Source organism: Canis lupus, chromosome 13, assembly GCF_048164855.1.
Source record: "Canis lupus baileyi chromosome 13, mCanLup2.hap1, whole genome shotgun sequence".
Lineage (NCBI taxonomy): Eukaryota > Metazoa > Chordata > Mammalia > Carnivora > Canidae > Canis > Canis lupus.
This window is the reverse complement of record NC_132850.1, coordinates 7,508,662-7,535,273: the sequence shown is the minus strand read 5'-3', so window position 1 is coordinate 7,535,273 and position 26,612 is coordinate 7,508,662. Positions and strand designations below refer to the sequence as shown.

The window sequence follows — 26,612 nt, the reverse complement described above, 5'->3', positions numbered from 1 at the left end:
TTGAATAAAGTTTAAATAAATCCCAATTTTTATTCCATATTTCCTGGGAGAGGTAGTACTTTAAACAACAGATTTCACCATCCCCTAAAGCCCCCCCAGCAAAAGAGTTTTTAAAACATTTTTTTTCTTTCTTTCTTTCTTTTTTTTTTTTTGTAGCTCTCTGGCCTTCTAGTTTTTAAATTCTCAGTTTCTGCTTTTAGCTTTATAAATGTTTTCCTCTATTTTTTTTAGTTACTTTAGTTTTTCTAACTTTTTAAGACATATTAGTAACTCATTTGCTTTCATTTTTTCTTAATGATGAAATTATTTAAAGTAATGGATTTTCTTCTGATCACTGTTTTAGCTATATCCGAAAGCCTCTAATATGTAATTTTATTACTGTCTAGAAACACCACAAATTTCATTTGCATTTTCCCCTCTTACCCAAATGTTGATTTTTTTCAATTTTCAGATTGAAAAACTTGTTATTTTCTGATTTTATTATAAATTTCTAGTTTATGGGTTGTTAATCAGAGAATAGGGCTTGTATTTCTCCCTTTAAAATTTGTGGAGGTATATTTTGGAGTCTAGGGGTGCCTCGAGGGCTTAGTTAAGTGACTGAGTCTTGGTTTCAGCTCAGGGGTCATGAGATTGAGCCCTGCATTAGGCTCTGTACTTGATGCAGAATCTGAGATTATTTCTCTCTGCCCCTCCCCACTCATTCCCCTTTGCTCCTCCCCCTGCTCACAGGTGCTCTCACACATGCATGCGCGCTCTCTCTCTCTCTCTCTCTCTCTCTAAAAGAAAGGAAGGAAGAATTTGTTGAGATATATTTTGTCATCTAATACATAGTCAAAAAAAATAATACATAGTCAATTTTTGTGAAGGTTCAATAGCTGTTTGAAAATAGATATATTCAACTATGAGAGTAGAATTAAATGAATATCCATCAGTGCCTACCATTTTGATTATGCTGTTTTAGATCATTTCTGAGTTATTTTTGTCTACTTGTTCTCTCAGACTGGGAGAAATAATTTTAAAATTTCTGTTATTATTGTGTTTCTCTCTCCTTCATATCTCCTTTGATTTCTGCTTTCTTAATGTTGCTGCTATGTTATTAAGAGCATATATTATATACCTGTTTTCTTCGTTGTGAATTATACCCTTTACAATGATAAAGTGACTTTCTTTTTATACTTTGGGCTAAAAGTCTGCATAATCTAATGAAACAATTACAATCCATATGTTTGTGAACCTTATCCTATCTATTAACTTTTCCTTTCTTAATATTTTCTGAATGACAGATACATCTTGGTGATAGTATAGAATGGTTTTGCTTTGTGGGTCAGTCTAAAGCTTTTTTCTTTTAATGGATGAGTTAAGCCAGATAGATAGGGAGGACATACATGCTTAGTCTTAGTTTGTCACATTTTATATTTCCTGATTATATATGTTCTTGAAATTTCAAGTGGTCTGTTTTCTGTGCTCTTTAAATAATATTTTTGATATTAAAAGGGTTTTGTTGAAGTGTGGTTGACATGCAATATTACATTAGCTTCAGGTGTACAACATAGTTATGGACAAGTTTGTATATTGTGCTATGCTAACCACTCATCTTTCTCTCTTTTTAAAGCAGAGTCTTTTTTCCAATTATATTAGCTTTATTCTCTTCCTTCCCTTCTTTCCTCCTTCTTCTTTACTAACTAATTTTGGCAAATATAGCATTATTTTATTCTTTATAATTTTGCTTAAACTTTTACTATTTCACTTTCAACATTGACTCCTGTCTATTACTATAAGGTACAACCAGTGAGTTCATTGTACTTTTTATGTTTTCTGCTATCATTGATTTATTTGTATATATTATTATTTCTATATTATTAGAGCATTTAAGAGTTGCATTCCATTGTGTCACCTGTATATCCATTGGTTTTCATCTTAAATCTACAATTATGTGTATTTGTGCTGTCAGTCCGTTTCCTGAAACTTTTCCTATCATCCATTAGTGAGTTTGTCCTCAGTTGTTTTTTCAAGGAGAGTTAAGAACTAAGTGGGATCCCTGGGTGGCGCAGCGGTTTAGCGCCTGCCTTTGGCCCAGGGCGCGATCCTGGAGACCCGGGATCGAATCCCACATCGGGCTCCCGGTGCATGGAGCCTGCTTCTCCCTCTGCCTGTGTCTCTGCCTCTCTCTCTCTCTCTCTCTCTCTGTATGACTATCATAAATAAATAAAAATTTTAAAAAAAAGAAGAACTAAGTGTTAACATACTGAAAACCATTTGCCTATAGCCTTACTCCTGAAGGATTGTTTGTCTAAGACAATAAAATTGTTAATTAATAGGGGCACCTCGGTGGCTCAACCAGGTTATGATCCCAGGGTACTGGAATGGAGCTCCGCATTGTCAGGCTCCCTGCTCAGTGGGAGGGGAGGGCCTGCTTCTCGTTCTGCCTCTGCCTGCCGCTCCCCCTGCTTGTGCACACGCGCTCTCTCTCTCTTGCTCTGTCAAATAAAGTCTTTAAAAAAATTACTGACTTACATTTTCTTGAATGTCTTCTAAGTAATCGTCTGCTGTTTTCTGACATTGATATTCAGTAGAGAAGTATGATACCAGCTTGATTTTTTTTTCCCCAGGAGGGATCTGCTTTTTTTTTTTTTTTTTGTCTGATTGCAAAAATTATTTTTTACACTTATTTCAGTAGATTTATTTTGTCGCTGTTGACCACTTTGGGTCAGTTTTCAAAGAATTCCCTTTGAAAATATAGGTTCAAGTCTTTTTTTTTTATTTTTAAATTTTCTTTTAAAACATTACTGTTCTGTTTGCTCCTTGCTGTGCCTTTTGTAGTATATTTTTTACCATGTGCTTATATTTCCAATTTTTAAAAATATTTTTCTTCCATTTCTTTCATGAATCAGATCCGTAGTACTTTGGTTTTTTCTTCCTCCTATTGACTATCTCTTCCCTGAGTTAATTTTCTATTGTGAGATTTTTTTTTTCTTTCCTTTTTTAAATGTTTATTTAAGTAATTTCTACACCCAACTGGGGACTCAAACTCCTAACCCCAGGATGAAGAGTCTCATGCTCTTCTGACTGAGCCAGCCAGGCACCCTTCTGAGATTTTAATAGCTATATTAAGAATTCTTTAATTCATGGGGCACCTGAGTGGCTCAGTCAGTTAAATGACCAACTCTTGATTTCGGCTCTGGCCATGATCTCAGGGTTCTGGGATCGAGCCCTGCGTCATGCTCCACACTCTGTGGGGCATCTGCTTGTTTCTCTTTCTCCCTCTCTTTCTGTGCCCCAGTACCCCCACCTGTTTGCATGCACATCCACACACTTGTATACTCTCTCAAATATTAAAAAAAATTTTTTTGGAATTCATGTTAAAAAGTAATGTTTCAGAGACGCCTGGGTGACTCAGTTGGTTAAGCACCTGCCTTCTGCTCAGGTCAAGATCCCAGGGTCCTGGGATCGAGCCCCACATCCTGTCAAGCTCCCTGCTCACTGGGGAACCTGCTTCTCCCTCTTCCCCCTACTTGTGCGCGCTCGCTCTCTCTCTCTCTCAAATAAATAAAATCTTTTTTAAAATGTAGTTTCACAGTTTTCATCTACTTTTTGATAATTTTTTGTTGAGTTTTCTTTGTCAAGGATATCATACGATTTTACTTTTTTTTATGGTTTCTTCATATGGATACTTATCATTTTTTTATTACTCATATTTAAATTAGATGAACTTTCTCAAGCCACCTATTGGAAGATTCTGGAGGGGGATGGGGAGGAGGAACAGGACATTGGGAGCAGGGTGGTCCCAGGTTTCTCTGCTCAAATATTAATAGAGAATTTGTGAAGGGTATATAGGAGTTATTTGTGGCATTCTTTGAACATTTAAGTTTGAAACGACAGATGAAAAGTACTTGGCTTACTTTTAGAGGAGTCATAGTATCTGAGATCTGTCGCTTCTAGACCACCCTCTCCTCATTCTCATGGCACTTTCTACACCTCCTTTTTCTACTTACTTCTGAGATTCCCCCGGTCAGTCTCCGTTCTAAACATTGCAGTTCCCACTTAGGATAGGATCCTCTCTTTCTGGGAGTGAAAATTTGCTATTCCCCAGCCAGGCTGTTTTCATACTTGTCCTCTCCCCTGCAAAGGCTCTACCAGCCCCTAGTACTTTGGGCCATTTTTACTTATAATTTGGCATTTCCATTTTTATTGTCTCCTGGGTTCACCAAATATGTAGAAGGGTTTTCTTTTCTTTTTAAAAACATTCTCTTTGTTGTATTGGGTTCTAGGAGGAAAGTAGGAAAATTTGGAAGTAAATTGCTATTTTCCTACAGGAACTTAAAGTCTAGCTTTGGATATTATTAAATAATATATAAATAACCCATTGGTCAGATAAATCACAAAGAAAATTTTACGTATTTTAAACTTAAGGATAATGAAAATAATACATATCAGAACTTGGTATGATTAGCTAAAGCAATGCTTAGAATCTAAAACCTTAAAATGCCTATTAGAAAAGAAGAAAAGCATCAGTGACTTAAGTATTCATCTCAATAAGCTATGAAAATAAAGAAAAAATAAATGCAAAGCAAATAGAAGGAAATAAGAGTTAAAAACAGAAATTAATGAAATAGAAAACAAATTTATTCTGTAGGTAGAGAGACTTGAAAAGTTTTTAAGAAGGATAGTGACATGATCATATTTGTTTTCCAGAAAGAGACCTCTGGCAGCAGTGTGGAGAATAGATAGAGGAGAAAAAACTAATCTCAGAAGCCAGTTAGGAGGCTTTTTCAATCACTAGTTCAGGTAAGAGATGGTGACGGTCTAATGTGGGTGGAGAGAAAGGAACCATATTATAAGGAATAAGTTGAAAAAGTAGGTTTAAGACCCATGTCCAGAAAAAAACTTTGGGTATAGTTACTGGCACATGGAACTGATTGGAAATGAGTAGACCAGAAGGTTTACTAGGTTTTTGAAGAAATTGTTTTTGGAAATAAACTATAAACCTGGTATATCTGTCAGGTTCAACCAAAGAGACAGAACCAGTGAGAGATCTATATATAGAGATTTGGCTTACACAGTTTGTAAGGATTAGGAAGGCAAGTCTGAAATCCTTACAATAGGCTGTCAGGAAGGACAGACTGGGACTCATGGGCATGAGCTGAGGCTGTTCTTCGCAGGTGGAAGCTCTCTTCTGTCTCTCTTGGGAAAGCACCAGCCTTGCTTTAAAAGCCTTTCAACTGACTGAACGAAGCCCACCCAGATTATCCAGGATAATCTCCTTTACTTAGTCAACTGATTGTGGATTTTAATTACATCTATAAAACACTTTCACAGCAATAACTAGATTAATGTTTGAATAGCTGACAACTAGTAACCCTGCCAAGTTGATGAATTAAAAAAAAAAAAAAACACATACGTGGCCTGCAAAGTTATTCAGTCTTTGAAACAACCTTCATGTTCCCAACCCTTCAGGCTGTGACTGCTGTATTATAAACTAGCTTCTAAGAAGGGCATACTCACCAACATACAGTCAGAATAGTGATTCATTCTAGTGTGAATGGTGATGCTGGCAATTGAATTGGAAGATAGATCTGCTGTTGCTGATTAGTTGGCGGTATGCACCATATATTAAATAGATCGAATGTTAATTATGTCCAAAGCTTGGAGAGCCTATGGGACATATGGATAGATACTACTGTGCAGTTGGAAATGCATATGTGAAAATCTGTGATGGTGGAAGCAAAAGTTAGAGAACTCTTCAGTATATAAATCCATATTTGAAACTATAGAAATGAAAAAACTTCTTTAGGAATAATATTTAGATAAGAAACAGGAATGAGGAGGATAAAGCCATAGGGGAATAGTGGCATTTAAGGAAGGAAGAAGCACCAGTGAGCAGTTAATGATTATCACAGGTGGTATGAGAGCCAAAAAAAGTGGTGTCACGGAGGCCAAGGGAGGAAACATATTCAAAGATTAGATGATTTCACAGTTAAGCAGTGGGAGCTTTTCCAGTAAAATCAAGAGTAAAGCCAGGATGTCAGGACTATGATATTTTAGTTGTTTTGTGTTTGCTAACTTCTGTTCTTCTTACAGGTTTCACTCTACACGTTACTTCCTTGAGAAGCAGTATTTGACACCTTTCTCCCCCCCACATCCAGCCATCCCCCAAGAATGAGTTAGGTATTTCTTTTATGTATTCCCACAGCGCAGTGTACTCCCCCTGTAATATAGCACATGTCACTTGAAATTATAACTGTTTCTTGTTCTGTGTCTCCTGTTAGAATGAAAGCTCCACAGAGCTAGGGATTGTCCATCTTATTCACCAGTGTATGTACCCTCCATGCTTAGCACAATTTGGGGTCATATTAAGGAAAGAATGAATAGGTAAAACTAAGAGCATAGAGGAGGAACATCTAAATTATCCTAGAAAGTTAGAAGAATATTTGGAAGAGTATGTGATGCTTTAGCCAAGCTTTAACAAATACGATGAGATCAAGAGTTTGGATTGAAAAGGAGGTACACAGGAGTAAGAGATTTTTGAGAGGTTTCTAAAATAAAAAATTTGATTGAAAGACATAAGAGAAAATCTAAATGAATGAAATTAGGAAAACTCAATTTGATGTCAGTTTTCTACAATTTAATCTCTAAATGCAATTTTAAATAAAATTCCAATAGAGTATATCATGAAACTTGATAAGTAAATATTAAGGCTTTTTTTTTTTAAGATTTTATTTATTCATGAGAGACATAGAGAGACAGAGACACAGGCAGAGAGAGAAGCAGGCTCCATGCAAGGAGCCCGATGTGGGACTGGATCCTAGGTCTCCAGGATCACATCCTGGGCTGCGAAGGCAGGAACTTAACCACTGAGCCACCCAGGCATCCCTATTAAGGCTTATATGGAAAAATAAATGCCAAGAATAGCCAATATAATTTTAAAGAAGAATAAAGAAGGAGGAATTCCCCTCTTTATTTTAAAACTATAGCGAGGGATCCCTGGGTGGCTCAGCGGTTTAGCGCCTGCCTTTGGCCCAGGGCGCAATCCTGGAGTCCCGGAATCGAGTCCCACGTCAGGCTCCTGGCATGGAGCCTGCTTCTCCCTCTGCCTGTGTCTCTGCCTCACTCTCTCTCTCTCTCTGTGTGTCTATCATAAATAAATAAATCTTTAAAAAAATAAAACTATAACGATTATTATTCCACATTGCTTTAAGCACAGGGACAGACAGATCAATGAAGCAGAATACAGAGCCTAGAAATAAGCCATGTGTATATGGAAACTTAGTAAAATGTTAGGCAGCATTTCATATCATTGAAGAAAGAATGTTTAATAAATGGTGTTTATAAAGTTAACTACATGAAAAAATAAATTAGACACATCTCACATCATGTTCAAAATCTATTTCTAGGTTTTTTTTTTGTTTTTGTTTTTGTTTTTTTTAGATTTTATTTATTTGAGAGAGCAGGGGTAGGAGGAGGGGAAGAGGGAGAGGGAGAAGAAGGCTCCATGCTGAGCGGGGAGCCTAATGCAGGACTCAATCCCAGGACCCTGGGATAATGACCTGACCCACCCAAGCACCCCTATTTCTGGGTGTATTTTAATCCTAAAGCCGTAATACAAAACTTTAAAATTCTTTTAGAAAAAGAATAGAATATTTCTAATGTTGGACAAAATATAAAATGTAAATTATAAAAGATAATACAAGCTTGGCTACATCAAACTTTTAAACTTGTATGTTATAAAGATAATCATAAAGTTAATTAAAATACTAGGACAATATTTGCAGCAAATACACCCAAGAGCTTTATAAAAATAAGGATAGATCAGTAGGAAAACAGGTAGTTCAGAAAAGAGGAAACCCAAATGACCAGTAAACACATGAATATCAGATTCTCATTCATTAGTAATCAGGAAAATGCAAATGAAATATAAAAGATTACATTTCATACCCATCAGGTTTGTAAAAATTAAAGTCTTATATCAAATATTGGTGAGGATACCAAAGTTAAAGGAACTCACACACTGTCAGAGTATGATTTGGTACAGCAACCTTGGAGAGCAGTTTTCCGTATCTAGAAAAGATGAAATTGTACGTATCTTAAAATCTGTAACATGCCATAAGCTTGCATATGTACTTGAAGCATTATTTGTTAATAGAAAATTGGAATCAGCCTAATTCTTTATCAGTGTTTCCTTGGAAAGCATTCTGAATGAGTACATATATTATTATATGATATTGTGGTGTACTGTATGACAACTAAATGAGTGAACCAGATCTACAGATATCAACATAGATTATCATCAGAAACTGTGTTTTTGTTTTTTTTTGTTTTGTTTTGTTTTGTTTTTTTTAAGATTTTATTCATTAATGAGAGACACACACACACAGAGAGAGGCAGAGACACAGGCAGAGGGAGAAGCACGCTCCATGCAGGGAGCCTGACGCGGGACTCGACCCTGGGTCTTCAGGATCAGGCCTCGGGGCAAAGGCGGCGCTAAACCGCTGAGCCACCCAGGCTGCCCCAAAAACAGTGTTGAAGGGGTAGCAGATATTAAAAGGATAGGTTATTATGTAAATTTAAAACAAATTTATACTGAGTACATAAATATGCAGTAAAACTATGAAAAACATAGATGAGACAAAAGCACACCAATTTGAGGATAGTGGTTACCTTTAGGAAGAAGGAAGAAGAATGGAATAGGTTGGTTGGCATAGAGAGAATAGATAAAGGGCTGCATGTTTCAAGAAAAATGTGAGAGTATGTTAATTTTTTGTGAACAAAGTGTGAATAACTTATGGTGCCATTGTGAAGTAAAGAAGTCAGAAAATAGCATTTTTAATAAAAGATCTATGGTATGTTAGTGAAATGAAAATAAAGCCTAAAAGTTTTAATTGCCAGTAAAATGTAGTACTGCTATGAAAAATAATGAGTGAAAAGATTGCACTCACCAGCCTACTTGTTTATGTTTCCCTTTTTTGTTTTTGTGTGATTTGAATTTGCATCCCTTGAGCTTGGTATATTGTTCCGAACAAAACAGCCCTTGTTGAACTTGAAATCTACTGGAAAACACTAGTATTGAGCAATACAAGTATTATGAAGAGGAAGTGCTGAGTACAATGGGAGCACATAACAGGGATCCATTTTAGTCTCCAAAGTGACAGATTACCTACCTCTAGGTGAAATTGGTAGTGGAAGGAAGAAAGGAAGTGTGAAAATTACTCTAAAACAGAGAAATTTAATTCTAATGATGTGACTTAATCTTGTCTTCAAAATGATTGCTTTTGTGGTATTTAATATTTTCTCAACTGTGTAGTTAAACTTACTGTAATTTTACCAATCTAAGATTCAAAAATATTTTTTCTTCACATTTCATCATCTCTGAAATTGGGAGATGTCTTGCAGTTGATGGTTTGTCACACTTTAATTGATGTTTCTTTTTTAGGGTACATAAAATATTGATGTACCTTACTATCACTGATAACTTGGATTTGAAGATATGTGAGAATATATTTTTAGTTTAGCCTGCATTTAAGCCAAACTCATTTGCAGCTTGCATTTTTAAGACCATCACAGTGAATGTGGTATTTATTAGTTGTATTTCCCTTAAAATAGTTTTATTTACCACTCATTATATAACAGATAGGATCCTAAACATTTTACATTATCTCATATGAACTCTACCACAGTTGTATGAGTTAAGTTTAGAGAGAGAAAATCTGTGTAAACTTTCTCTCTCTAAATTGACTTTCTCTTTCTAAAGTTCACATAGTTTAATATTTATATTAAATAATTTACGTATTTGTGAAAAGTTCAGAAATAACAGAAGAAAAATCAATGAATTACCATAGTAATAATTAATAAAAGTTTATTGTGCACACACCAAAAACAGTTTGCATACTGGGAGCATTCAACCCAAAACATGGAATGACGCTCAGGAAAATATCATAAAACAGTTTATATAGAGAGAAAGCAGTAATTCCTCAGTGATTGTTTATAATATTAAAATTTTCTTAAATGGTAGGGAGTTGGTCAATGGTTATTAATCTTGGGAAACAATGTAAGTTTTGCTTATGATTTTCAGAGACATGAGCAAGAAATGACCCAGACCAAGTTGGGCTTGTGAGATAAGCTACATTAAGCTTTGCTTGTATGACTAAACTGGTTTTGTCTGCTCAGGGAATTTTCAAGGCTGGTATTCATTTGCTTTTGATTTTAACAATGTAATATAACCTATTAAACCTATTTTGAATAAAACTGTAGTTTATATTTAAGGCTCAAAGTCACAGTTTACTTTTAAATGATAGAAGCCAGCTTCTGACTCCAAAGTTATGTCCTTAATATTCATAACTCTGTACTGCATCCCTAAGAAGCAAGATTCTTGGCAGACAGATCTCAGACCCAGGAACATCTGAATTGAGAAACATTGTTATTTTTATTTACTTTCTGTGCTTTACAGTAAGAGTATCCTTCTGTAAAACAGTCACTATTTACTCCTAAAAGAAAATGGAATATATAGATTGTTGTAGAATTTAGTAATTGTAATTTATTCTGCAAAAGAGTCAGAGAAGTTCACCCAGAATATGCTTCCTTTGCAAGGAAAACATATTTCTATTAAGTAATTTATTAATCACAATAATAGTGTCGTTTGCTTCATATGTTTGAGTTCAGGTATAAGATCTCTAAGACTAAGAAATAATTTATAATATTAAAATGAGTTTTCTCAGCAGTAGATGAAAACAGAACATTTCTTGAGGGTATAATGAAAGTCTGATTTCAGGCAGCAGGACAGGAACTTTTCACCATATGGTCTAGCTAAGCAAGGTAAATATATCTGTGTCAGGCTTACCCAGACTATCCTCACATTACAAAAGCAAAATAATGACAGCAGAAATCTCAGTGACAGTCTCCATCCACTCTGTTTTTTAATTCACCCTGTTTCAGTCTCAGTGAGTTTGCCCTTCATATTTGGTACAAGTTTATGTTTGAGCCGTCCTCTTGGAATCACACATCACTAACCCTGTGGAGAATTTTGTATTTTTCCTTTATTGATCTTCTGTTTCCTACATCCTTTTTCTTCTCCTGCCCTTTTTTAATGTTCAAAAGTTTTATGAGAAAAGGGTACGCAACAGGCAAATATTGTGACACCTTACACACTTGAAAACAAATTTATTTATTTTTTTTTTAATTTTTATTTATTTATGATAGTCACAGAGAGAGAGAGAGAGAGAGAGGCGCAGAGACATAGGCAGAGGGAGAAGCAGGCTCCATGCACCGGGAGCCCGACGCGGGACTCGATCCCGGGTCTCCAGGATCCCGCCCTGGGCCAAAGGCAGGCGCTAAACCACTGCGCCACCCAGGGATCCCTTGAAAACAAATTTAAATGGTAGTTTAGCTGAGTTTCTGTGTTGGAAATAATATTCCTTCACAGATTTGAAAGCAGTGCTCCATTTTTTAAAGAGCTTTAGTGAGATTTTTTTTGTACATACCATAAAATGTACTTATTTTACATATGTATCCATTGTCTTTATGTTTCATTTAATTTGCTTTACCTTCTGGAAAATTTCCTCAACTTCATCTTTTAACCCTTTATTCACTTTTTCATTTCTGCTCTTAATGTTCTAGTAGTTTTTTTTTGTTTTTGTTTTTTGTTTTCCTTAAATGTTGTGCTGTACTATTCTTGTTTCACAGTTGCAGTATCCTCTCTTAGCTCACTGAGAATAATTTATTCTGGAGCTTTCTTTTTTCAGCACATGTTTATGCTTCACCCAAATTCCTTTTGTTTTGATCTCTTATCTTCCATGTTGGAGGCTTTCCTCAGATAATACACTATCCTTGAGTATCTACTCATGATTCATAGGGAGTCTAAAACACTGACTAGATACTCTGAATGCATCAGTGCATCTGTGGGGTGAGCTTCATTGTGGGGTGATTTCAATGCGCTGATGTTAGGGGACCTACATTTGTATCCTCAAATCTCTTTGCTTGGCTGGTCAGAGATGAGTGTTCTGAGCTCCTACCTCAAGAGTAACAATCTCATGGTCTACATTCTGGAAGCCAAATTGGACATTCTGTTTGGGAGACTGTCTACATTCAGCATTTAATGTTTATAGTCATCTAATCCCTTGTTTTTGGTGCAGTCCTATGCCTTCAACTGTGCCTGACATGCTCCCTCCAAAGAGCCTTTCCTTTATTTTTTTCCAGAGAATAAACCTCCAGATTTGTGCAGGGATGACAAAGGGATGGTTGTTCAGCAATGTGGAACTAGACAAGGGATCTAGGACTCTACCTGTTTCTCAAACAGCTTTCCTTTTTATCTTTCTGCATCTCCCCCATTCTGTCACCAGTTCAGAGGCACTTAGTGCTGCCACTTCTCATGCCTTTTGAAGATTTTATAGTGTAAATGCCATTGGTTCTTATCTTTCTCAACATAGCTACCTTGAGATTTCATTTTCTTGGATCTACTATGTCAGTTATTTTTTTTTTAATTTTTTATTTATTTGTGACAGTCACACACACACAGAGAGAGAGAGAGAGGCAGAGACACAGGCAGAGGGAGAAGCAGGCTCCATGCACCAGGAGCCCGATGTGGGATTCAATCCCGGGTCTCCAGATCGCACCCTGGGCCAAAGGCAGGCGCCAAACCGCTGCGCCACCCAGGGATCCCTACTATGTCAGTTATTGTCCACTTGCTTTTCATCTTCTAAAATGTTGATGGATTTCCTGTTTTCTGTTCACTCCTTCTAAGATTATTTTAAAATTCCTCACCATAGTTATAGTGGAGTTTGGGGATTGGGGAAGGAATGAAATGAGCTTCTTGTTTTTTAATCTATTTTAACCCAGAATCTATTTTTAAAGTGCAGAGGCTTTGTCTGGGTCATCTCTAAATTTGAACCCATAAGGGAGACCATGAAGAGTAGGTATTTAATAAATGTTTACATGGATGATTAAGTCTTGTTTAATATCTATAAAACTCAGTTGATAACAAGCTTGTGATGAAGTCCTAGTTTCCTATCACATGGAACTCTCTATAGGTTTGATTAAGTGTCCTCACAATATTGTGGGTATCTTTCTCTGGAGCAGGTAATCCATAATAATGATTTTAAGGCCTAGCATTGAAAGTTACATTCTGCCATTTTAATAATATCCCATTAGTTATGCCTATTCAGTGTAGGAAAGACACTTACTAGGGACATCTTTGAGGCTAGGTATCACACAAAGTTTCTATCTTAAGCTAAAGAAAAATCCAAGTTAAGTAGAAGGTAAGAAATAATAAAGTCAGAGCAAAAAATTAAATAGAAAACAGTACAGAAAAGGCATGAAGCCAGAAATTGGTTCTTTTGATAAAATTAATAAAATCCTAGCAAGACAAATCAAAGAAAATAGAAAAAACAGATTCCTAGTATTAGGAATGAAAGAGAGGGTATCACTAAAGATTCCTCAGAATTGAAAGATTAGTAAGGAAACATTATGGAATTTATATCAATTATTTGATTACCAGAACTTTACAAAAATTGATTTCAAAGAGTAATCTGAATAGCTCTGTATCTATTAAGTTCATAATCCCTTGAAAACTCCAGTAATTTCACTGATGAATTTTATCTAACATTTAAGGAAAAAATAGTACCAATCTTTCACAAAATCAGAAAACAGAGGGAAAACTTTCCAACTCGTTTTATGCGGCTAGAGTATACTTGTGATAGACACTTGACAAAAACAGTATAACCCACTCAATAGAAAAATCATTTGATACATTATAACGTTCTCATAACAAAAATTTGCAGTAAACTAACAATAAAAGGAAACTTTTCAACTTGATAAAAGCACCTAGAAAAACATAACAAGCATCATCATAAAAGGTACAAAGATTGAATGCTCAAGAATGAGGCAAAGATACTTGATTTTCACTACTTGATTCAATATTGTGCTAGAGGTCCAAACTAATGCAGTGTGGTAAAAAAAAAAAAAATAAAGACGTAATATTGTAAGGGAAGAAATAAGACTATCCCTCTTTGGAGGAGACATAATTCTCTACATTAAAAAATGCTAAGCTATCCCCTCTCCCAAACAAAACCCTGCTAGAATTAATAGATGAATTTAGCAAGGACACAGAATACTAACAACATATACAAAAATCCGTACAAGCAGTATAACAAGAAATAATACCAGCATTCAGCAATTAGAAAATTAAAATATGGGGATCTCTGGGTGGCGCAGCGGTTTGGCGCCTGCCTTTGGCCCAGGGCGCGATCCTGGACACCCAGGATCGAATCCCACGTCAGGCTCCCGGTGCATGGAGCCTGCTTCTCCCTCTGCCTATGTCTCTGCCTCTCTCTCTTTCTCTGTATGACTATCATAAATAAAAAATTTAAAAAAATTAAAATACCATTTCTAATAATACCAAAAATGTAGTACTTAGGCATAGATTTAAAGAAAGATATGCAAAGCTTCTATACTGAAAGCTACAGATCATTCCTGAGAAAAATAAGGAAGATATAAATAGAGAAAGATACCATGTCCTTGGATCAGAACACTCAGATTGTTAAGATGTCCATTCTTCCTATGGGGCTCCTGGTGGCTCAGTTGGTTGAGCATCCAACTCATGGTTTAAGCTTGGGTCACGATCTCTGGGTCCTGGGATCAAGCCCCACCTCAGGCTTTACTCTCTGCAGGGAGTCTGGGGATTTCTTTCCCTCTCCCTCTATACCACCTCCCCCACTCACACAGCAGTTCTCTCTGTCTCTCTCTTCAGAATAGATGAATAATAGATCATTTAAAAAAAAAAAAAAAAGTCCATTCTCCCTAAATTGATCTATAGACTCAACATAGTCCCAATGGAAATCTCATCAGGTTTTTAAAAAAATATTAAGTTGACAAACTGAGTCTTAAGATTTATATGAAAATACAAAGAACTTAGGATAACCAAGAACATTCTGAAGAAGCACAAAGTAGGAAGATTTATACTACCTGGTTTTAAAGATACACTGTAAAGCTATAGTAATCAAAACTGACATTGGGGTGAAAGACCTGTAAAATGAGTTATAGAATAGATACAAATACTAAGATACTTGATCTTTTTTTTCTAAGATTCTTAATCTCAGATTATCATAGGCTGAGAAGCAATTCGAACAGATATGAAAATAGACTCATTCATGTGGTTGATTGATAATTGACAGAGGGGACAATATAATTCAGTGAGGAAAGGATAGTCTTAAATCATGTTAGAATAACTGGATATGTGTATGAAAAAAATAAACATAACCCCTACTTCACACCATACCCAAATTCTAGATATATCACAGGCCAAAACCTAAAGCTAAAGCTGGGAAATTGCTAAGAAAACAGGAAAAATATGCATGTCCTTGGAGTGAACAATTTCATGTCCTTGGAATGAAAACCTCTTCAGAACACTTAAGATGAAAAGGCAAGCAACTACTGGGAGAAAACATTTGCAAAACATATCTAAACAAAAGATTTGTATCCAGAATATATGAAAAACTTGTACTAGACAATTTTTAAATGTGGTCAAAAAATCAGGGACTTTACAAAAGATGTGTGTGAATGGCAAGTAAGCACTTGAGAAGATGTTAAACATCATTGCTCATCTGAGAAATGCAAATAGCCACAATGAGATATCACTTCACACCCACTACATGGGCTAAATTAAAAAGACTGGCAATACCAATGTTGGCAAAGATGTGGAGCAACTGGAAATGGTAGGAGTGTAAATTATACAACCACTGGGAAAAATATTTTGTCATAGTGTTTTAAAGTTAAACATGCTCTTGCCTTATGACCCACCAGTTTTATTCCTAGGCCTTTCCCCAAGATAAATGAAAAAGGAGGTCATACCAAGGTTTGTGTGTGTGCACAAATCTTGGTATGACCTCCTTTGCATATAAATAAATAAATAAATATAAATATAAATATATATATATAAATATAAATATAAATATATATATATATATATATATATACTTGTTTATAATACCTAGAAACTGGAAACGACCCAAATATCTAAAAAAAACAAGTGAATGGAGAAACAAATTATAATCTCATACAATGAAATACTACCTGGCAGTTAGAAAAAAGTGCTGGAGCACCTGGGCAGCTCAGTTGGTTATGCATCTGACTCTTGATCTCAGCTCAGGTCTTGGATCTCAGGATCATAAATTCAAGCCTTGCATTGGGCTCCACACTGGCCATGGAGCCTACTTTAAAAAAGAGAGAGAGCGAGAACTACTAATTTATACAGCAGTATGAATCGGAACTAATTAACTAATCTCAACTAATTAAAACAGGCAAAAGAAGCCAAACTTAAAATGGTATATATAATTATATACATAATTCCATTTATGTAAAATTTTGGATCCAGTTAATCTATTATGAAAGGAATCTGATGTGTGTTTGCTTAGGGCAGATGTGGAAGGAACTGATTACATAGAGGCAGGAAAGTACATTCTGGGGTGATGGAAAGGTTCTTTTGCAATTGGGGTGGTAATAGCATAAATGTATGCATTTTCAAAATCATTGAACTTTATACTTAAGGTGTATTTTATTATATGTAAGGCTGAAAATCCTTTTTTAAAAGTAAGGTACTCCTATATAAACCACAGAAAGACTAAAATTCAAGTCTCGCAGTACTAACAGTGAGACTTGAGCACAAAAATGACATAGACTGCCTATGAGAGGGTCAGTTATTAAAACCACTTTGAAAGAATTTGGCCTTGTCTAGGAAAATTAGAGATACATATCCTTCATGACTCAGCAATTTTACTTAGAGCCTTTTCTACTAGAGAAATTACATGTATATGTGCATCAAAAAAGACCACAATTACAAAAAAGACCATGAATTAATGTTCATGATATTCTAGTAACTAAGGAAAGTACTAACACTAATGTCCAATGTTAGAATAGTAAACTGTGTGTGTGTGTGTGTAGTTTATATAGTAAATATATATATATTTATATAGGCACCTGGGTGGCTTAGTTGGTTAAGTGTCTGTCTGCAGCTCGGGTCATGATCTTAGGGTCCTAGAATCAAGTCCCGCATCGGGCTCCCCGCTCAGCGGGGAGTCTGTTTCTCCCCTGCTTGTTCCTTCTCTCCCCTCTCTTAAAAAAATCTAATTTTTTTTTTTTTAGAGCAGTGAGAGACAGAATCACAAGCAGGTTCCATGCCCAGCACAGAGGCTCAATATCACAACCCTGAGATCATGATCTGAGCCGAAATCCAGAGTCAGACACTCAACCAACTGAGGCACACAGGCACCCCAGTAAACTAGATTTCTTTACCAGAGCGTTAGAGAAGTGGAAATGAAGAAACTATTTACATTTAAAATCAATGAGCTAGAGACAGTTCTTAGCAACAGTTTCAAAAGACTACATGCTTTATATTTCCAGTTGCATAAAGTTCAAGAACTAAGATAACCAAACTATTTAGGAATCTGTAGTTATGTTCTGAATTTAAAGAAAAGGAGATGATTACCATGAAACCAGGACTTTGGTTGCCTTTAAAGGAAACAAAGTTAAGGACTGGGAAGGGGCTAGAGAAGAGATTTCTAGAATATTGGCAATATTTAGTTGTTGATCCACTGCTGGTTTTGTAGATACTTACTGTATAATAATTTAAGTGACACATTCGTATTTTATATACTTTACTAAATATGTGATACATTATATTAAAAATAGAAAAAATAAAACAATTCTTTAATCTATCAATATCTCCTGAGTGCTCTGTTAATAATATTTTGGTAGGTGATAATAGGGAATACAAGGATGTTTAATGTGGTGTCTCTTAAGTGCTTACTAATTATAACCATAAAAAGGCACTATGTAATGAGTAGTCTTAAATTCTTGTCTCCTACTTTCAGAGCCATGGGAGTAAGCCTGTAAAATTGAGGCAGATAACATCCATACCATGTAACCTCTTAGGAGGTTGTAGGTGTACATTAAAAAATAATTGTGATTATGTTTTTACCAGCACCAGTATTATTTACTGCTCTACCTTGTACTGTTTGTTTGGACGTGGACTCATTTGGTATTCTTAGTTATTTTAAATACGGCAAATATTTGTTTTTTCATATCTGTTATTTTCTGGCTTTGGAAATAGTAAAACATAAACTTAATTTTTTTTTAAGATTTTATTTATTTATTCATGAAAGACACAGAGAGGCAAAGAAATAGGCAGAAGGAGAAGCAGGCTCCCCATGGGGAGCCTGATATGGAACTAACCCAGACCCCAGGATCACGGCCTGAGCCAAAGGCAGATGCTCAACCACTGAGCAAGACTTCCCCAAACTTAAGAATTCTAATCCCTTCTTCATGGAACATTCTCCCATAAAATCTCTTCAAGGAGTTAGTTTACATTATTAACAATGGTTTTGCCTAGAATTAAGACAAATCTATCAGTGAACAAGTGACATGAGTAGACAGTTCTTCAAAAATGAGAACAGAATGGGATGACTGGGTGGCTCAGCGGTTGAGTGTCTGCCTTTGGCTCAGGACGGGATCCCCCGGGATCGAGTCCCACATCGGGCTTCTACAGAGAGCCTGCTCCCTCTTCTTGTATCTCTGCCCCTCTCTCTCTCTGTGTGTCTCATGAATACATAAATAAAGTCTTTAAAAAAAAAAAGTGAGAACAGAAAGAAGCTCTATTGAGTTTCTATCATGTTCTGGGTACAAGTAGGTACTTTGCATTGAATCTCTACCCTAATGCTGTGAGCAGTAGGTATTCTTCTAATTTTACAGATGAACAAATAGATGTTCAGAGAAATAATAATTAGTAAGTGTTGGACCTAGGATCAAAATCTGTGTCTATTTTATATTATAGCCTATCCTTTTTTCATTATTCTAACCCTACTACACATGAAAATAAGAAAATGAACTTAGTTAAAAAAACAAACATGCAACGAACAGTAAAAAATTAAAGGATGCATTTCTAACAACAAAAATTTTTATTATTTATTAATCTATTAAAAGATACAGGAGAATTGTAGAGTATATTATAAACCCTTAATGAAATTTAAATGGCCTTAATAAATTCAGAGATCTGTGTTGATGAATTAAAAGTATCCCACTGGTATTCTCAACATAGTCTCTTTTTTGTGAATTTTTTTTCTGTATTTATAAATTACGCATATTTAGATCCTGGCAATCTAAGTAGTAGATAATATCTCCTTTTCCATCAAAGTCCTCTCAGTAGTATCTGTATTTTATTCCTCAATTTTATTTATTACCTGCCTAATCAGTTTTAATTGTATGCATATATTCTAAATTTATCCATTCTAATGGATATCTTGGTTGTTTTGTTTTCTTTTTCTGTTAAGAAAAAACACTTACTCATACCTTCTTTTGCAGATAGGGAATTTCTCTAGAGTGTATTTCAATATAGTGAAACTGCTAGATTGAAAATTAAGCATATTTGAGATTTGCTGTATGAACTGTTTGCTCCCCTAATTAATTGTATCAGTATATGCCTACAATCTATACAAGAACTTTCATTCTTCCATTGGCTTGTTGTCAGTGTGTATTCTGGGTCTTGAATGGTGTAAAATGATAAGTCAGTATTGTTACGTGCATTTCCTTAATAACATATAAGAGAATTCCTGAAAATTTATAGGTTTTGACATTTAGGTTTCTCTTTTATGAAATGCCAGCTGATATCATTTGCCACTTTTATTATTTTATCTTGATTTGTAGGAACTTATTACATATTCTGGATAGTAATTATTTGTTACAGGTGTTACACATGTCCTTTACTAATCTATAGCCTGGGGATTTGATTGGTTTTTTTATTGTTTTACTTTGTATGTTTCTTCCAGTTTTCTTTCGTAGTTTTTTTTCTTAAAATTTTAATCATTTATAGTTTGTGTATTTTAAGAAATTGTTATAGTTTCAATAGTTTGTAGTTTTTGTTTTGTTTTTTAAGATTTTGTTTATTTAGTCATGAGAGACACAGAGAAAGAGAGACCTAGGCAGAGTGTGGGACTTGATCCCAGGACCCCAGGATCAGGACCTGAGCCAAAGGCTCAACCACTGAGCCACCAGGGTGCCCCCCTGGTTTGTAGTTTTTGTATCTTGTTTTTAGAAATCCATCCTGGGGATCCCTGGGTAGCGCAGCGGTTTGGCGCCTGCCTTTGGCCCAGGGCGCGATCCTGGAGACCCGGGATCGAATCCCACATCGGGCTCCCAGTGCATGGAGCCTGCTTCTCCCTCTGACTATGTCTCTGCCTCTCTCTCTCTCTCTCTCTCTCTGTGACTATCATAAATAAATAAAAATTAAAAAAAAATTTTTTAGAAATCCATCCTTACCTCCAAGATCATAAAGATAGTCTATAAGTTTTTCTAAATGTTTTTCTTTTTATATTTAATTTTCTGAACAGGAATTTCTTTTTGTATATAGTGTGAGGTAGGCTCTCAAGTCTCTTCTGCTGGTCTGTGTTCTATCCTCAGTGTCTTGACTTGAGTGGGATTCTAACAAATCTTGATGAATGATAGAGCAGACCTTAGTCTTAAAAATTGTCTTGGCTGTTCTTGTTTTGTTGCCTTATGTTGTTAATTTTAGAATTTGCTTTTTAATTTCCAGAAGTCAGGGGGGCTATATCCTGTCAGTATTTTGATTGAAATTGCTTTAAATCTACAGATTAATTTAGGAATAATTTACATGAATAGAGTATATTATGACATTTTTTAAATCTTAGGAAATATCTTCCAATAGTAAGGATACCTATTACTTCTCTAGGTCTTATACATACCTTGTTTGGATTCCATCCCAAGTCCTGCTGTTTTTTGTTGTAATTGTGACTTGTATTTTTTTTGTTACATTTTAAGTTGGTTGCCAGTATTTACAAGAATGTCATTTATTTTTATATATTGATCTTAAGTAGCAACCTTGCTGAATTCTCATTCTCTAATTTATCTATAGATTTTGTTGGATTTTCTGTGTAGATAGTCATATATTGTGAAGAATAATAATTTTCCTGTTCCAGTCTTTTTACCTTTTACTTCTCTAACTTGTATTACTGTGCTAGCTAGAACTTCCTAATAAATGAAGTTGAACTTACCATAGATTTTTGATAGATAACTTTTATCAAATTAAGGAAATTCTTTTTTGATCCTGATACAGTTTGAGTATTAGCTATGGTGCTGAATTTTATTTACTGCCTTTTAGGGACCATCATCTGTAGAAATGATTGTATGCTTATTTCCTTAATTACACCACAATGGTATGTTTTGTTAACAGATTTTTTTAAATGTCAAACATAAACATTTCTTTTCAATTAAAATTAGCTTATTTTTGAAAAAGCAAGAATGAATAAAATATATATACATGTAGGTTTATAAAATGTTAAGGATTTGATGGAGAGAAGCAGAACTTTGCTTATTGAAGTTTGTTCCTAATTCAGCTGTAATCACTGATTTCAACTCATTTTTTGTTGGAACTTTTTTTTTAACTAACTTTAATTTTCATCTGAATTGCCCAGATGAAAAACAGTAAAGATGATAAACAGTAAAATGATTAGAAACACAGTGGTATAAACAGTAAGGAAAAATAATTGAAGAATGTTAAAAAAGATAAATAATGTTTTAGTAGTTGCAGTTCAGTGATGTAAGACATATTAGTTGTTTTGTTTTGTTTTGTTTTTACATACTAGTTGTGAATGCTAGTATACCAATCCAGTGAAGAAAATTTACCTGTAGGGTTAAAGGAAAGGCAAAGAAACATGTTACTTACCACATATTTATTTACCTTTACCTGTTTACTTTTAAAAAATTAACCCAGAAGCAGTATGTGCTTATTTGATATGCATCCTCTCAGCTTTTTTTACTACACAGAAATAGTCTCACATTTTTAATAGAAAAACATGATGTATACTTTTTTTTTTTTTTTTAATTTATTTATGATAGGCACACAGTGAGAGAGAGAGAGGCAGAGACACACACAGGCAGAGGGAGAAGCAGGCTCCATGCACCGGGAGCCCGATGTGGGATTCGATCCCGGGTCTCCAGGATCGTGCCCTGGGCCAAAGACAGGCGCCAAACCGCTGCGCCACCCAGGGATCCCTTTTTTTTTTTTTTTTAAGATTTATTTGTTTGTGAGAGAGAAAGAGAGCACACAGTGGGGAGGGGCAGAGAGAGAGAGAAGCTCAAACAGACTCCACTGCTGAGCATGGAGCCTGAGAAAGGACTTGATCTCATGACCTGAGCCAAAACTTAAGAGGCAGACTGACTGTCAAATAAGTACTGTGCTCTAACCGATTGTGCCACTGGAGCTCCATGTCAAACTGAACCACCCAGGTGCCCCTAATACATACATGTTTGAAAGTACTATGGATTTGAATAAGAGATCTAGAATGCTAATACAATTTGGGGTGCCTGGCTGGGTCAGTTGGAAGAACATGCAACTCTTGATCCCAGGGTGTTGAGTTCAAACCTCACTTTGGGTATAAAGATTATATAAGGACATCTCTTAGAAAATTTTTTATAATATTAAAAAGCAATGTGGGACGCCTGAGTGGCTCAATGGTTGAGCCCAGAGTCCTGGGATCAAGTTCTGAATCCGATTCCCTGCATGGAACCTGCTTCTCCTCCCTCTGCCTGTTTTTCTCTCTCTTTCTCTGTGTCTCTCATGAATAAATAAAATCTTTTTTTTATAAATAAACATCAACTTAACAATCCATCATTAGGAACATGAAGTATATCCATGTAATGAGGTATCGTGTAGCTGTGAAAGAGAATGATATGGTTCCATATATGTGTGTGTGTGTGTGGATGGATGGATGGATGGATGGATAGATAGATAGATAGATAGATAGATAGATAGATAGATAGATCAATCTATAAGATCTATAATGAGAAAAAAATATCAAAGCCCATAATAGTGTTTCTCATGTTTTGCCATTTGTGTTCTTTTTTATTAAGAGCAAAAGATACTCCATTATCAGGCATCAATACTGTGGAATAATATGAATCCATTAAAAAGAATGTACCAACATGGAAAGATCTCTAAGACATACTGTTAATTTAAAAAGCAATAAAACAAGTCATGGAACGTTTATTATCTGATCTCATGTAAAAAAAAAAGTTGCATGGGGGCGCCTGTCTCGCTCAGTCACAGAGCATGCAACTTAATCTCCGGTCGTGAATTCAAGCCTCATATTGAGTGGAGAGCTTACTTAATTAAAAAAAAAAAAAGAGCATGTACATTCTTATCTTTGTAAGAGCATATCAAAATAGCAGAAAAGAAAACAAAATAGCAGGATATATACATACCTAACTAATAATGATTTTTTTTTAAGATTTTACTTACTTATTTGAGAGAATGCACCTGCATTAGCTAGGGGAGGGACAGAGGCAGAGGATCTCAAGCAGATGGTGCACTGAGTGCTGAGCAGATGCAAGGCTCCATCTCACAACCTGGAGGTCATAAGCAGGAACCAAGAGTTGGTCACTTAACCAACTAAGTCACCCAGACACCCCATGATAATGGTTATTTCTTTTTTTTTTTTTTTAAGATTTTATTTATTCATGAAAGATACAGAGAGAGGCAGAGACATAGGCAGAAGAAGAAGCAGGCTCCCTGTGGGGAGCTTGATGCGGGACTCAGTCCCAGGACCCCGGGATCACACCCCGAGCCAAAGCCAGACACTCAACCACTGAGCCACCCAGGTGCCTCCATAATGGTTATTTCTTAAAGATACTTGAAGAGGGGTGGAAGTCGAGTTGGGAGGAAATCTTTATTCTATACATCGATATTTGAATTTTCTGTGATGAGACATCATTCATATATTCTGTAATAAAGGAAAAAGTAATAAGTCATCACTATAATAAATGAAGATACAAAATTAAAAAGAAGAAAATAAAAAATATCCATAGTAGCCTCACCACCCACACATATCCTGAGATAACTACTATTAAAGCCTTGATAAACATCCTCCCAGAGGTGAGGCACGTTTTGTGGAGGACATTTAATCCTTAAATCAAGGAGATGGAAAGAAAACACCATGTAAAATGTTTATACTTAGCTCAGCAGACAATAGAGATGTTTTTTAAGCAGAAAAATAAAATAACAGTGTGTAGCTAACTTCTTACTGGTTTTGATTTTGCTTTTCATTGTATCCTCAGTGCCTTTATAGCACCTATTAGCCCCCAGTAAGTATGTGTTAAATGAGTGATGGTGACCTATTAACCATTGGTGAAGCTCTTCCAGTTCTGAAGCCCAGGATTGAGAAATCATGGTGGTTGACTATCAGAACTACCAGCTGTAACTGGATGACATTGGGCAAATACTCTTCACTTACTACTTCCTATAGTTTGGATTAACACCTGTAATACCACTGTCGTCGTCTTTTTTCCCCCCCACTGTCTTCTTAGATCTGTTACAAGACAGGGAAAGCATTCACTAGGATAGATTAACAGGCCAGGGTGGCATAGAAAGCTTTAAGAAATGATACCTAATCTTTTCATCTTAAGGGGCTCTGGCATATGTCCCTTTCAGGTTTTGTCTGATACCCAGAACACTTCTCTGTACATGTAGTAGAGAATGGTATTAGTTGCCCATGAAGAAAGCTAGATTATAAAAACTGTAGAATTTGGCTTTTCTCTTCTCATGCCTGTCTTCCACTCAGACACCCATGCAATTGAAACTGCTCAATTCAGAAATGCTATTTTATATATACATAAGTATACATAAAGGATAAGTATAACTATAATTAATTATCATGGAAACTGAACACAAATTTCTGAATCCGTTTTACGGAAACATTCATACTATTTGTGTTTTTCTTTTTAGTTTCTGCCACTGCCTTCTACAAAGCACAACCTGTAATTCAGTTCATGTGTGAAGTTCTTGACATTCATAATATTGATGAGCAACCAAGACCTCTGACTGATTCTCATCGGGTAAAATTCACCAAAGAGATAAAAGGTGAATTAATTAGCATTTGGAACAACTTAACTTTAAAATGCATGAATATAACAAGCTCTTATTGAAAAAAATTTTTAAGTGTATTCATGTAACATCATCTGTGAAAATATAGATTATAAAATGTTGCATTAAATTCATTACCATTACATCTTAGTGTTTGAATGAAAGAAAGGTCGAGTAATGAAATTAATACTGATACCAGCTAATTTTTCATTAATACTTTATATTAGTAGCTAAAGGTATAAGAAGAGTATCTCATGGGAAAATGCTTCTATAATACCATTAAAAGTAGGAAACTTATTCCAAAAACATTATTATATCAGAACTGGAGTCATTATTTTAGAATATGTTAAAATAATGACTTCGTATTTTTCTGAAATAATAGAATATTTTATTCCTTTGAAACTTTATGAAAAAAAAAGAAACTATAGACACGGGGCTAGCCTGTTTCATGTGTTATTTTAGAGCTGGAACTTCGTTATTTTGTGTACATAATATAGTTGATCATTGATCTTGCCTATTTTAGTAGCTGAAATCTCTACAGTGGTGTTGCATCCTATGTATATTTTACTAATATAAATTCATCTCTACATGGTCTTCTAGAAAGAAAAAATAATTTTAATAGTGATCTAAAATTTGTGTTTATTTCATCTTTAAGTGTAGATTTCTATATACATTTAAATATACATGTATACTTTCACATGCAAACCCATAAACACTGTACTTTATCAGTAATTAAAGGAATTTTTCAAGAGTAATTTTGATTTTGTGAAATTCTTACCTTGTTCACAACTTAGAACCTAATCCTCAAATAAGATGTGACTCCACTGTATTTAGTTTTTTATTATTTAGTCATGATGAAAAATTAGATATTCTCTCATTAGAATGAGTAGTATAAATTCTATTTATATTAAGTATTAAATTATCAGAAATAGTTATTTTTTTATTTTAAGATTTTAACTGTTGCAGATAATTTTCAGCTTCTGGTTTGAATGACACATTGAAGTTTGTTCACTGAACATCTTTCAGTTCCCCAAATCAGTTAGAATAGCCCAATGCATCCGGCTTGCTCCAGTAATCATTCATTCTTTGCCATTCAATACCCAGGAGAGAGATAGTCATTGTAATAAAACATTAAAAGGAAAATCCTTCCTGCTTTGAAAATGAGCATCCATTTATCTCAAGTTATTTAAATGCCACAATAATGAAGTATTACATATTAGTGTATTGCAACCATACCATTGTCCTTTCATAATCTGTATTAACTGCACAGTTAGCATTGTCGAGAGGTTAGTGCATTACCCACCATTAATGTGTGATCATCAAAATGCCATGGTTTCCAGTGGAGTTGCTGCTTAGTTACCACCTCTGATATCATGAAGTCACTTACATTATTTTGCGGTAACTATGCAATCAACTCATATCACCACTCTATCACAGAAAATACAAGATGTACAGAACAAGGATGAAACTGCTGCCCGAAGAGCATGGACTCGATCTTAACTTCAACTGCTCAGGGGCCCAAAGAAATGACTGAAAAAATGACTAGAAAGCATTATAAAGTTGATGTTATAGTGAAGGTAAAGCCAAATTTATAGGTTAAATATTTGATTTATTAAAGCCAAAAATTTTTTTGGTTGGATGGAGGGTTTCGGGAGGGACCTGGGCAGAGAAATATCTAGTCCATTTTTTAAAATTTAAACTT

At 35.1% G+C, this 26,612-nt stretch overlaps 1 protein-coding gene and 1 long non-coding RNA gene across 8 annotated transcripts in view; one reads left to right on the top strand and one right to left on the bottom strand.

The window, feature by feature from the left end:
* Window positions 1-26,612, top strand: part of AGO3 (argonaute RISC catalytic component 3) — a 120,603-nt gene that overhangs the window by 51,009 nt on the left and 42,982 nt on the right. For 3 of the 6 annotated variants that reach the window (XM_072771971.1, XM_072771970.1, XM_072771972.1), the window contains exon 6: window positions 24,773-24,907. In XM_072771971.1, the coding sequence (XP_072628072.1) occupies window positions 24,773-24,907 (135 nt within the window). Of the gene's footprint in view, window positions 1-4,691; window positions 4,786-6,078; window positions 6,166-24,772; window positions 24,908-26,612 lie in introns of those variants that run through there. The other 3 variants (XM_072771973.1, XM_072771974.1, XM_072771975.1) reach the window with 3 other exon arrangements.
* LOC140602456 (uncharacterized) overlaps window positions 1-26,612 on the bottom strand; it is a 65,714-nt gene that overhangs the window by 36,538 nt on the left and 2,564 nt on the right. Inside the window, exons 2-5 of one of the 2 annotated variants that reach the window (XR_012005407.1) lie at window positions 23,682-23,771; window positions 23,291-23,397; window positions 16,057-16,196; window positions 8,003-8,055 (exon numbers count right to left, since the gene is read on the bottom strand). This is a non-coding gene — a long non-coding RNA (uncharacterized lncRNA). The remainder of the gene's footprint in view (window positions 1-8,002; window positions 8,056-16,056; window positions 16,197-23,290; window positions 23,398-23,681; window positions 23,772-26,612) is intronic. The other variant, XR_012005408.1, reaches the window with a different exon arrangement.